The sequence below is a fragment of the Macrobrachium rosenbergii genome, chromosome 59 (genome assembly GCF_040412425.1).
Source record: "Macrobrachium rosenbergii isolate ZJJX-2024 chromosome 59, ASM4041242v1, whole genome shotgun sequence".
NCBI lineage: Eukaryota > Metazoa > Arthropoda > Malacostraca > Decapoda > Palaemonidae > Macrobrachium > Macrobrachium rosenbergii.
In genome coordinates this window covers 8,616,451-8,631,363 of record NC_089799.1, presented here as the reverse complement: position 1 = coordinate 8,631,363, position 14,913 = coordinate 8,616,451, and the positions used below count along the sequence as shown (strand labels likewise).

The 14,913-nt window shown below is 41.3% G+C and overlaps 2 protein-coding genes across 10 annotated transcripts in view; both read left to right on the top strand.

Moving 5' to 3' along the window:
* LOC136837403 (sphingomyelin phosphodiesterase 4) overlaps window positions 1-11,132 on the top strand; it is an 84,794-nt gene extending 73,662 nt beyond the window's left edge. For all 9 annotated transcript variants that reach the window (XM_067102182.1, XM_067102179.1, XM_067102185.1 and 6 more), the window contains 3 exons: window positions 9,393-9,532; window positions 9,737-9,919; window positions 10,679-11,132. In XM_067102182.1, coding sequence (XP_066958283.1) covers window positions 9,393-9,532; window positions 9,737-9,919; window positions 10,679-10,879 — 524 coding nt within the window. In that variant the 3' untranslated portion in view covers window positions 10,880-11,132. The remainder of the gene's footprint in view (window positions 1-9,392; window positions 9,533-9,736; window positions 9,920-10,678) is intronic.
* A 3,153-nt stretch (window positions 11,133-14,285) lies between these two features.
* The window catches only part of clu (clustered mitochondria protein homolog), a 40,880-nt gene continuing 40,252 nt past the window's right edge, over window positions 14,286-14,913 (top strand). The window contains 1 exon segment of the mRNA XM_067102141.1: window positions 14,286-14,475. Within this exon segment, the coding sequence (XP_066958242.1) occupies window positions 14,349-14,475 (127 nt within the window). The 5' untranslated portion in view covers window positions 14,286-14,348.

The following is a 14,913-nucleotide window of genomic DNA, read 5'->3' as shown; positions in this document are numbered from 1 at the left end:
GCTCATCTTAAATAGATGTCGATATACACAAGGGGTGAGCTATTACCACTACCACAGGCCTCCGTCCAACAGACTTCTCAGTTCTCAAAGTCCCAAATTGGATGGGCTGTTACACACCTGTAACCAAGAATACTCACCCGCTCGCAAACTAGGCGTCATCACAGACTGGACACGTCATCCCAAAATTAGCACCCACCAAGCTGAGTATATCACCGGGTGGGAAAAATCGAGGATGGTAACTGGGTGACACAGGTGTTCCCCAGAAATAGATTTTTCCTTTGTCAAAATCCCCTTTTCTGGGTTGACCTGTGTCAGCCAGTGAAATAGTGACAGAATTAGCCACAGCGAGCTTGGTGGCCAGCCTCAAAGAATATACAACGGATCTAAATAAAACTTTTAGAGAAAACTTCACTGTGTTTTAATACTGACAATTCAAAATATTATCCACAAAACCAGAATTCAGAGAGGCACAGATAAAAATTCAGAAATTCATAATGAAAAATTCAGAGGCACACAGGTAAAAATTGAAATTTATAATATTAATCCAACCAGGATACTTAAGGTTAACAAAATAAATGACAATGAGGCATTTGTGGAAAATGAATGGGCTAGGCTAAGGGCAGAACTGGCCCAAGAGGGGCAGCCTTAGGGTAAGCAGGTGAGACAGGAGGTTAGGGACTAAACTCACAGGTAAAACAGGGGGTGGAGGAAACAGTCATGAATTAAACTTGAGTTGGACCAGGAGGACAACGTACCCACAGCAACTGTGGAAAATTTAAGGGCCTCTAAAGACTTAAGATAGTGGCGTTTAAATACTTTTGGTGATTTCCAACCCGTATACTTCTTAAGATCATCAAAATTCATATAATGAAAAAAGTTAGTTGAAGTGGCCACCGCACGAACATCATGGACCCGAGGTACTAATTCCGGATTTGCTTGCTTAATAAAATAAAGAATTTGTTGTCTGATGGCTTTGAGTGAAATATTGCCTCCACTTTCCCTAACAAAAAGGGGACCTGAAGTTCTATTAGACGTCCTATCTAAGTAAGCTCTTAAAGCATTGACTGGGCATAGGGATAAATCTTGTGGGAGAGGAACAATCTTCCAAGGAGACCACCTATTCTGCGGGTCTTCGTTCTTTGCTAAAAAACGAGGGTCTGGGGATAATAGAACTTCACCCGACGGGAGGAAATCAACATGATTAGGTTCTCTAGAAAGAGCAGACAGTTCAGAAATTCTAGCACCTGAGGCTAGACTTACTAAGAATAGTGTTTTCCCTAACAGACTCGGGTATGAACACAAAAAATTATCAGTGTCTGATGCCAATTTAAGTACATCATTTAAGTACCAGGAGACCGTGTGTGAACGGGTTGCTGGTCTAAGGCGCACACATGCTTTAGGAATAGATGAAAAATACGAGTCTGAAAGATTAGTATTAAAACCATGTAAAAATATTCTTTAAAACAGATTTTGTTGTAGTAACTGTACTAGTGGCCAATCCTTTCTCGAATAATGATCTGAAGAAAGAGATCGCTAGGTTCGTGGTCATCTCATGAACATTTGATTCTCTCAAAAACAAAGCTAATTTCTAACTGCCGAGTCATACTGTCTGAGGGTAGATTCTCTTTATCAGATTCTATGAATAATGTATTAAGAGGGTCAATGTTAGCGTCTTTATGCGCTGCATATTTCATGAAGTCCATAAAGCCAGGCACTGAGAATTTTGAGGAAGCTGACACAATCCGAGTTTGTACTACTTGTCAACTGTGGTTGGGAATATGTCTGGGAGTGAGCTTCAATTCTAGGGAGTAAAAGGAAACCAACTGCTCTTTGGCCAGTTGGTGCCACTAGTGCTACTTGGCCTCTGAATGATCTCAGCTTGTGTAAAACTTTTCATCAACAAATTTATTTGGGGAAACAGATAGATCCTTTGCCACCTGTTCCAATCGATTGTCATTGCATCTGTGGAATAAGCCAGGGTCCAGATTGGGAGCCACGAACATGGAAGTTTGTGGTTGCTCTCTGTGGCAAACAGGTCTACCTGAGACCCGGTACCTGAAGGCAAATCCACCTAACGACTTCCTGTCCAAAGACCACTCCGACTCTAGTGGGGTTGTCCTGAAAGTGAGTCTGCAATGACATTCCGAACACCTGCCAGATGGGTGGCTGACAGATGCCAACAATGTTTCCTTGCAAGGAGAAAATTGCGATCATCACTTGATTGATACGACCCCGACTTGGAGCCTCCTCTGTTCAGGCAATGTACTATAACTGCATTGTCTAGTACCAGCCTGATGTGAATCTGTCTGGCTGGTCAAGTTTCTTTAACGTTAGGAACACCCGCCATTGCCTCTAGGATGTTTATATGGAACTGGCGAACACTGTCGACCCACGCCTTGACTTTTTCGTGTTAGAATATCCCCCCCAACTGCTCAGGGAGGCGTCTGTATGTACCCACGAGAGACGGAGGGGGAAATTGAGAGAGGCACTGATCTCGCAAGCTCTTGACTGTCGACCCTGGGGATCAGAGAAAGTTTGTCTCTGCTCCGCGCCTGTTGGCTCGTTTCGCCATACTCTGTTTATGTCTTTCAGTTTGGTTTTCAGCAGTCAAGTTGTTGAAGCAAACTGAAGTGAGCCGAGAATCCTTTCCTGGGTTTTTGAGGCATGTTTGTTTCTGAGGAACTGTCTGGCAGCTTTGGCTATTTCTTTCCTCTTGGCTGGTGGTAGAGACAGTTTGTGAGTGCTGGGGTCCCAATGAATCCCCTAGCCACTGGAATTGAGCTGCTGGAACTAAGCGTGATTTCTTTCTGTTTATTTGGAAACCGAGGTACTCCAAGAAATTGATGACTATATGGGTTGTTTCTTTGACACTCTTTGCACTGGTGCCCAAATTATCCAATCGTCTAGATACGCAGCCAACATGATCCCTTTGGGACCGCAGCTCTTGGACTACTGTCTCTGCCAATTTGTAAAAAATTCGGGATGATGTTGAGCCAATGGCATGACTCTGAAGGAGTAGGCTTGCTTTCCTAGTCTGACTCCCAGGTAAGGAGAAGTTTCTCGCAATAGGACGTGATAATATGCGCCTCTAAGATCTATAGAGTGGTGACGGCCCCATTTATGGAAGTAGGGTCCCACTGCCAGATTGTAAGCATGCAGAATTTGTCGCACTGAATGAATGAATTGAGACGGGACAGGTCCAGAATTACTCTCCGCTTGTCTGAGTCCTTCTTCGGAACACTGAACAGACGGCCTTGAAATTTCAAGTGTCTGACTTTCCTTATTGCCTTCTTCTGCAGGAGTTCTGCAAAGTCCTGTAAGTCCTGGGATGGGTGTTGATGGAACCTGACTGGTGGAGGAGGCCCCTTGCACCAGCTCCAACCCAGGCCTTTCGAGACTATGCTGTGGGCCCATGGGCTGAAGGTCCAATGGTCCCTGAAGAGATACAATCTCCCTCCTATCTGGGGTGTCTCATTGATTAGGGAAGTCCCGCCCCCTGGTCCCGCGGCCTCCCCCTTCCTCGTGAGAGGACCTGGACGTTGCTCACCTCTGTAGCTCTGCTTCCTCTCGCATACCTGTTATAGCCTCGAAATGTCCCCCGAGCTCTCAAACGAGGCGTTGAAAGCTGCTGGGACGTCACGAAGTTGGTGCAGCGGAAGCATGTTGATTGATTGCACCAAAAACAAACTGCTGTTGGGGGTGCGCCTTAGATGTGGAGGGCTGACTGACCTGTGAGACTGGGACAGCCTGAAGCACAGTCGGAGCTTGAGGTCTCTTAAAGCCCTGGAACCTCCTGAACCTTTTCCCTTTTAGGCTGAGGGCCGGAGGTCTCAGAAAACTTCCTCTTAAAGGAAGGCCCCAACGAGAACGGAGACTCTGTTGGCTCTAGTAGCTTTCTGCCATAACATTATTGACCTCATCCTCCAGAAAGAGATTAGGTCCCCAGATAGAACTTTTATTACCCTATTAGGTTCATGTCTGATGGTGGTCTCCGTAGAAGATGTGTTTTCTGCAATTTTGTCTGGCTACTACAAAGTCATAAAGATCTGACTGGAAGGAAGCCAGAAATGACTTTGTAAACCACCTGAAACAAGGGCTGCGTCATGGTAGGCTAGAGCTGTTACTTCTGACATAGTGACTGAGTGCAGGGTACGACTTAACCTGCATCTGGCCTCAAATTCTGCCTTGAGCAGAGCTTCGGACTAGGAGCTGCTCACTGAACAGGACGGAGGCACACTTGGGATTGAGTTTCCGTAAAAGTTGCCGGAGCTCCCAACCAACACTCCAGATCTCGGGGGAAAAGGAGAGAAGTGGAATCCGTTTCCCTGAGCTGAGGCATAGGCTTGCCATCCAATCCCGCTTTTGAAGGGTCAACCGCATTTTAGTAGTGCAAGGAGTCGGAATGGCATCACCAGTAGAGAACATCGTGAAAGTCCCTTTGAAAGGGTAAGTTTAGTGTTCTCGCACTCCCAACTCGCGTGAGAGCACGCAACAGAGTGGATTGAGCTGATCCTTTGGGAAAATAACTGTCTCCTTAGGACCTTATCAGACCTAACTCAGGCTTCTTCCGTCAGCCTGGCGAAACCTGGATGGGGAACTAAGTCGGTGGAAAGAACCAGTTCCTCCAGACGACGGGTGCCTAAACCCGGATGGTCAAAAGTGTCATTATGCAAAGGGGCATGTAAGGCCAGACGCCACAGGTTTCCTTTATCAAAGGGAGGTGGTTTGGAGGCATCCGGGACAACATGGGACTGATGCGCTGTTCGTTGGATGAACCCGAAAGCAAACTTTCCTGGGCCTGCACTTCTCTGTCAATGATTGCATAGATTCTCCGAAGACCGCAGGCTTGTAGCCATATCATTAAGCCTAGCATCCACTTTAGAGTCAATCTTTTGCATCAAAAAAGATCACGAAGGCCTCAGAATTAAAGTCAGGTAGAGACTTAGCTTTGAAATTCTGGATCTCACCCCTTTATGAGGGAGCAGCCTTAATTATTGGCGCCACCGGTTTGGGAGCCAGAGACGACTGAGAGGAGCTGGCGGATTAGACCTTTGAGGTTTAGGAGGTTTGAAGAATCTTTCTTTTTCAGTGATTTTACCTTGGGCATAACAGATTGAGATCTGTCCCCAAGGTTAGCTGGATTCGGGAAACCTGGAAGGAAGAGGAAGAAGAAGACAGTGAATTAAGAAAGGGATTATTCAAACCAACCCCGCCTGTCTTACTTACCACCCTACCTTCAACCTAATGGACATCAACTTCGACAATCATGGGTTCCGAATGTAAATTAATAGCCACCACCTCTCAAAGACAGGGCGTGCGTCTCGGGAGGGTTGTGTATCCAGCGGATCTTTTCAATGACGTGTGACTAAGTCCTTCAAAGCGCGGAGATCCGGGCACCAGGGTAGAGGAGATTACATCTCCTCTGAAAGCACGTAGGTTTGCTGGCTGCGACATTCTCCCGAATCCGCCACCCAGGACTTCAGAGACGACAGCGCTGCAGAGCGGATTATTGGTTTAGCCTGGAAGAGAAGGCAGGATTAATGAAAATCCCCTTTCAAAGGAAGTTACTTTGGAGGTAATAAAATCGAAAGAGACTACAGATTAGTCGACTCTCTATTACTTACCAATTCATCGGGCCAGTCCGTAAAGGGCGTAACAAATTTCGCAGCCTCTGGGTGCCAAACAACCCATCCCCAACATGAACTGCACAGCTAGAGGCGGCGCACACTCTCGTGACCCTAACGATTGCTGGAGAATGGCCGAGCACCGGTTCTTTCAACGCACCATCTGTAAGCAGAATGATGGTAAATGAGTATCATAGAACAGGCGCCCGCCGGAGTAAGACCGGCACGCAGAGAAATTCTTAATAGCGTAAAATTAATACAAGGAAAACAAGGCAAACCCTCCGGGAATTCCTGCAGAAAAGTAAATTACTGCTAAAAATGACGAATGTTTTAAATTAAATCATAAATAAACGGGGACGTTATGATACTCCGCTGTAAGTCACTGAATTTCGCTGTATTTACGTTCATGGGAACGAAGTCACCATGGCGGAGTAGGGGGAAAAGATATAGCTCCCCAACAACCGCGGTTCATACCATCGTAGTGATAAGAACAACGAAAAACAGGACTAGACCGGCGGAGATGAATGATAATTATCCCAAATGTTATCATGCATACCCGGGACAATGTTCGACACACAAGCTGCCAACCAGTTAGACGCGTTGGGAGCGAGTATGGAAACACCGTCCGGATGGAAAAGGAGTAAGTGACAGAACCTGGCGGAACAACGACCGGTCAAGTGGGTAGCACCCTCCAGACGCTGAATATACCACCTAAGGGGGGGGGAGCCGAACAAAAGTGAGCGGCTACCCCCCCCCCCATACAGGGGAAAACGCACAGGTGACGTCACAAATCAGATGACGATAACTGAGCCTACACTCCAAAACCCAAGCTCTTTGGACTAGATCGGGAGGCCAGTGGGGTATGCCACTGGAATGGAGAGAGAAGGACCTAGGTCCTAGCTCAGCCAGCCACACGAGACTAGAACAAACTGGGTAGGAGGAAAAGTGAGGATTCCTCACGCTACAGGAACTTCACAGAACAGGGCAAACCTAACCTCCCAAGCCTAATGGCTGAATGGGAGATTAAGGTAGCCTAACATCGTGTAAGAGCACAGCTACGTCTAGCCTAGGTGGATAGGCTAAAGCTACCTCTAGGATAGCAATACAAAACAGACACAATATAAAACATTCGAAGGGGAACCTGAGGATAAACATATCTAAATACGTATATAAAAGCATAAACGATTTGACGAAAAGACAGGCCAAGAATATGCCGAAAGCATCAGAGGCATAGGATACGTGCAGTATCCCAAAAATGGCTGCCTGGACGCCAAAACTAATGCAAAACTTAATCTAAAATATATGTCATCCTGCCTTGTATAAAACAGCTAACATCATGAATAAATACTTCACACCAACCAGTAAATTTTAAGCTGGAGGGAAGAGAAACTGATAAAAGGGACCCAAATTCTATTGTCAGAAAATGGAGACCCATAGCCTGCATGATAGTGGATGGGCAAAAACACGATCTCAGCCCCAACCAGCAACACGATACAAAATAAAATAAATTCTCCACTAAGCTCCAACCTATATGGAGTCAACAAAAAAACAAGGAGAATAACACATAATAATATCAAAACGTTGAGATTGAAGATCAAAACTAAGAGGCAAACATAAAGCATTACGCTGCATATGGTGCAGCGCTGCAAAACGCTAAGAAAAAGTTCGTAAAACTAAATTAAATTGCCTCCAAGACCAACAAGCCAACCAGAATTAGTATTCAACTTAGATGCAGAAATCTCGTGGAAGACATGATGAGCTGCCAAAGGGAAAAAACAATCACACAGAATAAACATGTTTACGCCGGGCAGTGCTAAAATCTTGGAATGACGATGTCAGTCTAAATGATGATGCCTAGTTTGCGAGCCGGGTGAGTATTCTTGGTTACATAGATTAATGGCCCAATCCAATTTGGGACTTTGAGAATTGAGAAGTCTGTTGGATGGAGGCCTGTAGTGGTAATAGCTCACCCTTGTGTATATCGACATCTATTTAAGATGAGCTAACTGGAGGTAGTAACTCCAAATTCTGAGATAGCTTTTTTTCTCTGGTATATGTAGCAATCTTATACCTAGAAATGTGCTAAGTGGAACCGATTTCACTGGCTGACACAGGTCGTAACCCAGAAAGGGATTTTGACAAAGGAAAAATCTATTTCTTGGGAAGACCTGTGTCACCCAGTGACCTTCCCATCCTTTTTCCCACCCGGGTGATATACTCAGCTTGGTGGGTGCTAATTTTGGGATGACGTGTCGTGCGGATGACGCCTTAGTTTGCGAGCCGGTGAGTATTCTTGGTTACAGGTGTGTAACGCCCATCAATTTGGGACTTTGAGAACTGAGAAGTCTGTTGAATTGAGGCCTGTGGTAGTGGTAATAGCTCACCCCTTGTATATATCGACATCTATTTAAGATGGCATGAACTGGAGTGTAGTAACTCCAGCATTCTAGATAGCTTTTTTCTCTGGTATATGTAGCAATCTTATACCTAGAAATGTGCTAATTGGAACCAATTTCACTGGCTGACAGAGGTCGAACCCAGAAAAGCCATTTTTTATGTGTTACAGCCCCCTACGTTTGTAGGTAGAAAACCATCAGTTAACTGGTATTGAAAAGGATGTGATAGATTTTAAAATAAGGGAGAATTTTTGTAATTCATTGTTGAACGAAGATACAGTACTTGTAACTATAATGAATGTTCAATAGATTCTCTTGGTTTTTTCTTACAGGAAACATCTTGACCCTTTCACCTTTTACAGTAGAACCCCGGTCCTCGACCGTATCAGAACTCTACATAATTGGATTTCGATGCGAAATGTCAAGTAAATTTTGCATCAGAGCTCGAACAAAAACCGGAATCTGACAGATAAACCACATGATTTTTGTGAACAAAGTGTTTCGTGTTTCAGTCAGTCGGCACTAGTTGGCGTTGTTTTGATCTATTTCCTTAGTTTTTGTGTCTTTTTGCACTGTATCTTGATAAAAACATGGGTCCCATGAAATACAATACGGTATTGTGAGAGTAATATAAGTACAGTATTCCAGTAGACTGTCTATGAAATTTACCATAAATACTACTGTGCGTAAACAACGTTTATGTTACCATGACAGGCCACCAGGACGGTGCTGTTGTTTGTTTACATCCACTCATTGCAAATGGCTGAAAGGCAAACTGCCGATGTATCGTAAGCAGTTTTTCGTAAGTTTGTGATAACAAACATAATTCGGCTTGTTTTCAGTATTTTATTAATTTACTGTAATAATTAGGCTTTTTTTTATGTTTTATTATTAGCAACAATTTTTGTGCCTACTCAGCACAGTACGGTACCTAGCCTAGCCTATGGCGCTTTGTCTCCCATCAGTAATACAGCCACATTGGACATAGCGCAGTTTTTTTGATACAGTATACATTTAAAAAATTTTTAAATGTGCATCTTTTATGGTTTGTTATTTAACTCTGAACTTAGTTAATTGTAATTTATATGCAGTGTTTTGTATAAAAAGGCAAGGTTAGGGTAATAACTGGTGGTTGAGAAAGAATTAATCTGTTTTCAGTTATTTCTTATGGAAAAAAATTTATTCAGATCTCGACTGAATCGTGTCTCGACACTTCTTCTGGAATGGATTAGCATCAAGGCCCAGGGTTCTACTGTACATTGGTTTTATAGCTTCTTACACATTTAGAATTATGGGAAACTGGAAAGAAGGCTACTTAGGTACCTCCATCATTCAATTAAGTTCAGTTAACTTTGAGTATGTTTTCTTTCAGGTCGTTACCAACTCCTAACAGGCTTCCGCAGATTAGATCTTAAGTATGAAGGAGACCCAGATTTAAAACCAATATGTACCTACGAAGTAGCATTTCTTGTTCGATGGCTATATGCACTGTCTGTGTTAATGAATTCGAAGGTAATACTGTAGCGTATATTTTAGTTAATGTTTTCAGTCTAAAGTTTTATATACACTAACTGGATTTTTACAGTATTTAGAATAAATGTAAGAATAATATTGTTTCTATTGTACTGTGTAATAATGGTTGAGTCAAAATTAATATTCGAGGCATAATTTGAGTTATTTTGATATTGCAAAACATTTATTGTTGTTCATTTTCAGTATGGCCAGAAGATGAAGGAATTGTACTTCAGAGGAGATTTAGTTGGCTTTTTCCTCAGGCTGCTCCTCAAGGCACCAGAGACAGTTTTTGAACTGCACAAGAACAGTGCAGGCTCCCCACATTCCCGTGTAAAGAAGGACCTACCTCCAAGGCTTAGTCTGAGATTCCAGGCTAGCAAGCATGTAAGTTGGTCTTTTTTTCCTTAATCTACTTTATTTGCAATATCTTTTTCACGTTAGTTGTGTTTTTTCTTGAATGTTCAGTAATTTTATCATTTGACAGTTTATTTTTCTATCTTTCAGCCATTCCTGTTTTAATACTGTTGAAAAAGAAAAATATTGTCTGTGGATAAATAGTGCAGGATGTGAACAGATAATCTAATGAAATTGTGTTAGAATCTTAGCAATTTTCATTTTATCTAAATAAAAGTAATTTTAGTTTTCTGTAAAAGAGAACAATTGAGATGGATTTGTCTGTCCATCCACACTTTTTCTGTCCGCCCTCATATCTTAAAACTGAGGCCAGAGGGCTGCAAATTGGTGTGTTGATCAACCACCCTCCAATAAATATACCAGATTGCAGCCCTTTAGCCTCAGTAGTTTAATTTTATTTAAGGTCAAAGTTAACCATGATCGTGCATCTGGCAACACTATAGGACAGGCCACCACCAGGCCTTGGCTGAAAGTTTCATGGGTTGCGGCTCATGCAGCATTATACGCTGCACAGAAAACTATTGCGCCTAAGAAACTTCGGCGCATTTTTTACTTGTTTATTCTTGAGAACAAACCCTGAGAACTAGGTGTATGAAAGTTAAGAATTTGTCACCCCTTTGTCTAGTTCTACCTCCTAATGATAGTAATAGTGTGCATAGATAATAGTATTGCATAAGTTTGTATAAATTTTTCGTTAATTTTTGAATTTTTCTCTATCTCCTTTCACAGGTAATTGGCTATGAACTAGCATTTTGCCTGGTATTCTACGTACTAGGTCTTTGGGGATTGCTGTTGAAGATGCTTTTAACATTTGTAGCTCTTGCTGTTGGCTATTATGTATTTAGTTGTTACATTCTTCACCAATATCTTCACCATGGAACACAGCGACACCAAAGTGAAGAGCAAAATGTTTCCAATGAAAGTCTTTGAAAATGTCATCTTGTATAACATATGTCTTCTGATGTCTGAAAATTCTATTACAGAATGTTTAGATCACAAACTTCAAGTTAGAAAGGTATAAATAACAGATTCTCTATGCTTTTTCTATTTGCTTTTCATTATTAATCAAGAAGAATTTTAATTCGTGATCACTGATCATGTGTACAAACCTATGTCTGCATTTTCATAATTATAAGGTGCCCTTGATTATGTATGTATATTTTTTAATAAAACCAAAAGTATCTTTTTTCTTTACACCTTTAACCTATAGCAGAATTTTTGGTTGTTTTGTGTAAAACCAGGTAGTCTTATTGAGCTGTCTGTCAGCACACAGTGAGCTTAAGATAATTGGTGGGTAATAACGAAAAACCTTTTATATATTGTATTATAAAATGCAGTCAAATTAAGGCTGTCCTTTCAGTCCACAGTTTGATGGAGTCATATAAAAAAATCTTTGATATGATGTAAGACTTTGGCATTTGTTATTGAACAAGAAGCCACTATGGATACCTGTATCCCTTGTTTTTGTACTGCATTTAAAATTTGTTTGCACCTTAGTTTTCAAAATATGGCTTACAGCTGTGACCCAGCTCTGCCTTACCCTTTTAGTAAAAACACCGCTGTATATGGTTCATCATATGCACTCAAGGTTTCTCAGTTCTGTCATCTTTATCACTGATGATGGAGTATGCAGCACTCCTTCAATATTATACTGTAACCTCTGTTGAGACGATGGTTTTTTAATTTTCTTTTCAATATGATTGATTACCAAAGGGTCAAATGAGTTTGTCCTTTATCTTATACCAACTCATAAAGGAGGTATTCACCTCATGCAGTGCACTGTAGGCATTACTTGAGGTTCTTTGCAGCGTCCCTTCCGCCCTTAGCTGCAACCCTTTCCATTCCTTTTACTGTACGTCCATTCATATTCTATTTCTTCCATCTTTCAACCCTCTCCTAATAAATGATTCATAGTACAACTGGGAGGTTTTCCTCCTGTTATGCCTTTCAAACCTTTTTACTTTCAATTTCCCTTTCAACGCTAAATGACCTCACATGTCCCAGTGCTTGACCTTCAATGTAGCAATGATCATTTGGCCAAGTTTATTAATGATTGCCATTGATATCAATCCTAAATTTCATAAATCAAATCAGCTCATTAATCCATCTGATTTTTGTAAACTAGGAGAACAGGAATTTGTGTATTAGACGGGGTTATGATCATTCTGTAGGTGCCCACAGTGTTGAATCATAAAAAGAGGTTAAGAGTTCATAAAATCTAATTTAGAATTAGTGCTATCTTGATCCTAACTGATGAAGGAGGAGCAAACCAGTCTCAGAATTCATTTGTGCTGAACTTTTAGACCAAACCAGATACCAGCACAAAAATATATACATGTCAATGAATCAGTCAGTCTTTCAAGAATTAAACTGTCACTTAAAATTTGTTCCAGCTATCCCAGACACAGTTGTCTAGCCCTTTGAGAGCTAAATAAATTAGCTTAGTATTGGTCTGTTCAAACCATTTCATAATTATGATGATGCTTTTAATGATCCAGGGATTAATCCACACCAATAATAAAGCAAATTTTGATAACTCCTAGAACCAGCCTGTCTAATGCAAGTCCACAAGACATTCAAGACGAGCTAAATCCATTTCTAGCATAAACAAGGTCTCTGTATTTAATGAAAACGACTTCCTCCTGCTCCATTTAATAGCGTTTTCTCTTTCTCTTCCTTTTCTTACTCTTATGAACATTTCCACTTCTTCCTTTAAACAATTATGGGAGAGCCTCCAGTGCTTTCATTCCCCTCCCAACTCTAATCCGTTGTCAGAACAGGACTAGAGAGGCAGGACAAAAAATTATCTGCTAATTAACCTTCAAAAAGACTACTTTATTAATAGAATTGTTAATGGGGAGGATGTAGTTGCACAAGTTCCAAGATATGGATAATGTAGCCTAACTATTTTTACAAGATTGGGATAGTGAAGAGAAATTGCAGAAGCCAATGATAGACTGAAAGAGGAAATCCTCAAGATGTTAATTAGAGGATAAATGGAAACCATAAAGAGGAAGCATTGCTAATGTGGACCTGCGGCAAATGAAAGCAGTTGTGTCTAATTTGGGAAAATGTATAACAGATGATGGTAAGGGGTATTACACAGTGGACCATGGAAGGTAGCAGGACATGTGCGAAAAATTAGGAAACAACTTCAAATGTGTTTCCCCAATAGAAGTTTGGATATTGACGGTGAGTGATTGCAAAAGAAAGGCAGAAAATGTTGATAAGAATTATTTGTAAAATACATGGGACATATGATGAAAGCAGTGACAACTGTGGAGACATGCAGTAGAGGTAAAATTAGGTTAGCTTTAATGCAATGATGGACTAGAGTGCTTTGAAACTGCTTTGGTCATTTGGAAAATATGTTGGACAACAGGTTTTGGAAAGAATTAATAATTCAGATGAGTTAGGCAGGAAATGAATACCTGGAAAATGCTGTTTAGAGAGTGTGGAAGAGTATTGGAAATGAAGGGCCATAGGATCCAATAGATGCGAGTATGTACGCAAGATAGAGGTGACTGGCACAAGGAGTGTAGATCCCGACTTGCTACTGATGATCCTTCTGAGCAAATGATGTGGAAGCTTTTTGCATTAAGGACTCATCCATGCTTCAGCAGCTGAAAGTGGAATTGACTTTTTTTTTCATCGATAATCTCTGGTTTGTATTTATAAATATTTGTATTTATAAATATAAATCTGATTATATATATATATATATATATATATATATATATATATATATATATATATATATATATATATATATATATATATATATATATTATATACATACATAGAATCTGCTGGTTACTTTTCATTAGAAACTGTAACTGTAATATTCAGAGACAGAGGTTTTGTAAAAGAAAAAAAATCAGTGGTCCTAGCAAATGACAATGAAATTTCGTCTATTAGTATTTTCCCCATATGAAACTTGTTCCCTCTTTAATAGCAAATATTCTTTGTTTATTCTGGAGTCCACTGCGATTATTTCATTGATATTCAGGTAATTATTGTAATGTATTTCTTCAATTATTCTAAATTACTTTTTTAAAAGATAGCAGATTGGCGCCATTTCAACTCATATGTTCAGTGCAGACGACACTAGCTCACAAGGAGCTGCGAAGGAGGAATGCGTAACAAGCCACTTGACTTACGCAAAGAATTGTCACTTCGAGATCGTCTGTGGTTCACTTTCCTATATAAATGTAAAAACAATTTTCTCATAGCACGGAATAATACAAATGATGGGCAGAAAATTATTTGGTCGTCAAAAAACGTTATTACGAAACTTAATCCTAGAGCGTGTCGGTTCCCGTTCTCCTCAGCATTCCGTCGGTGTTACGGGCCCAGACAACACCACCACCAGTCGTCCACGTGAGTGTGCATTGAACGGATGATGGCCCGGGAAACGGATATTGAAACCGGGCCTGGGAAAGAAAAAGACACAACTACGGTCACTAAAGAAACTGTAGTGGAAACCAAGTTGAAAGAGGAAGTGAACGCCGAAGAGAAGACAGATGGTAAGTGGGAGAGTAGCTTTAAATCGGGATTGCACACCCCGCCGTGGTTTGCAGCAGACGAAAGCCGGCGCAGCCGACGACGCTATAGATGACGAAATACCTCTCAGCTGTATTCAAGGTTGCTTGTGTAGTTGCTGCTTCCTCTGTGTTAAAATCTTTTTAAGTCTTTTATTTTACAGATTTCATTAATCGTTTGGATGTGGGTGATCTCTTAAAAGGTGTGGGATGTTATTGCCGAATTTCGATTAATGCCCCCCCCCCCGTCATGTTTACGTAAGATCGTTTCTCCTGAATGAAGGGGAGATCAGCTGATGAGGAGTCGTTGGCTATTTTGTTGCCCTCCGGGACTTTGAGTCTCTCTCTCTCTCTCTCGCACTCACTCACTCGATTGGGTTTATTAGACGGGCAGCCTGTTACTAGGGGTATTTCTACACCTGT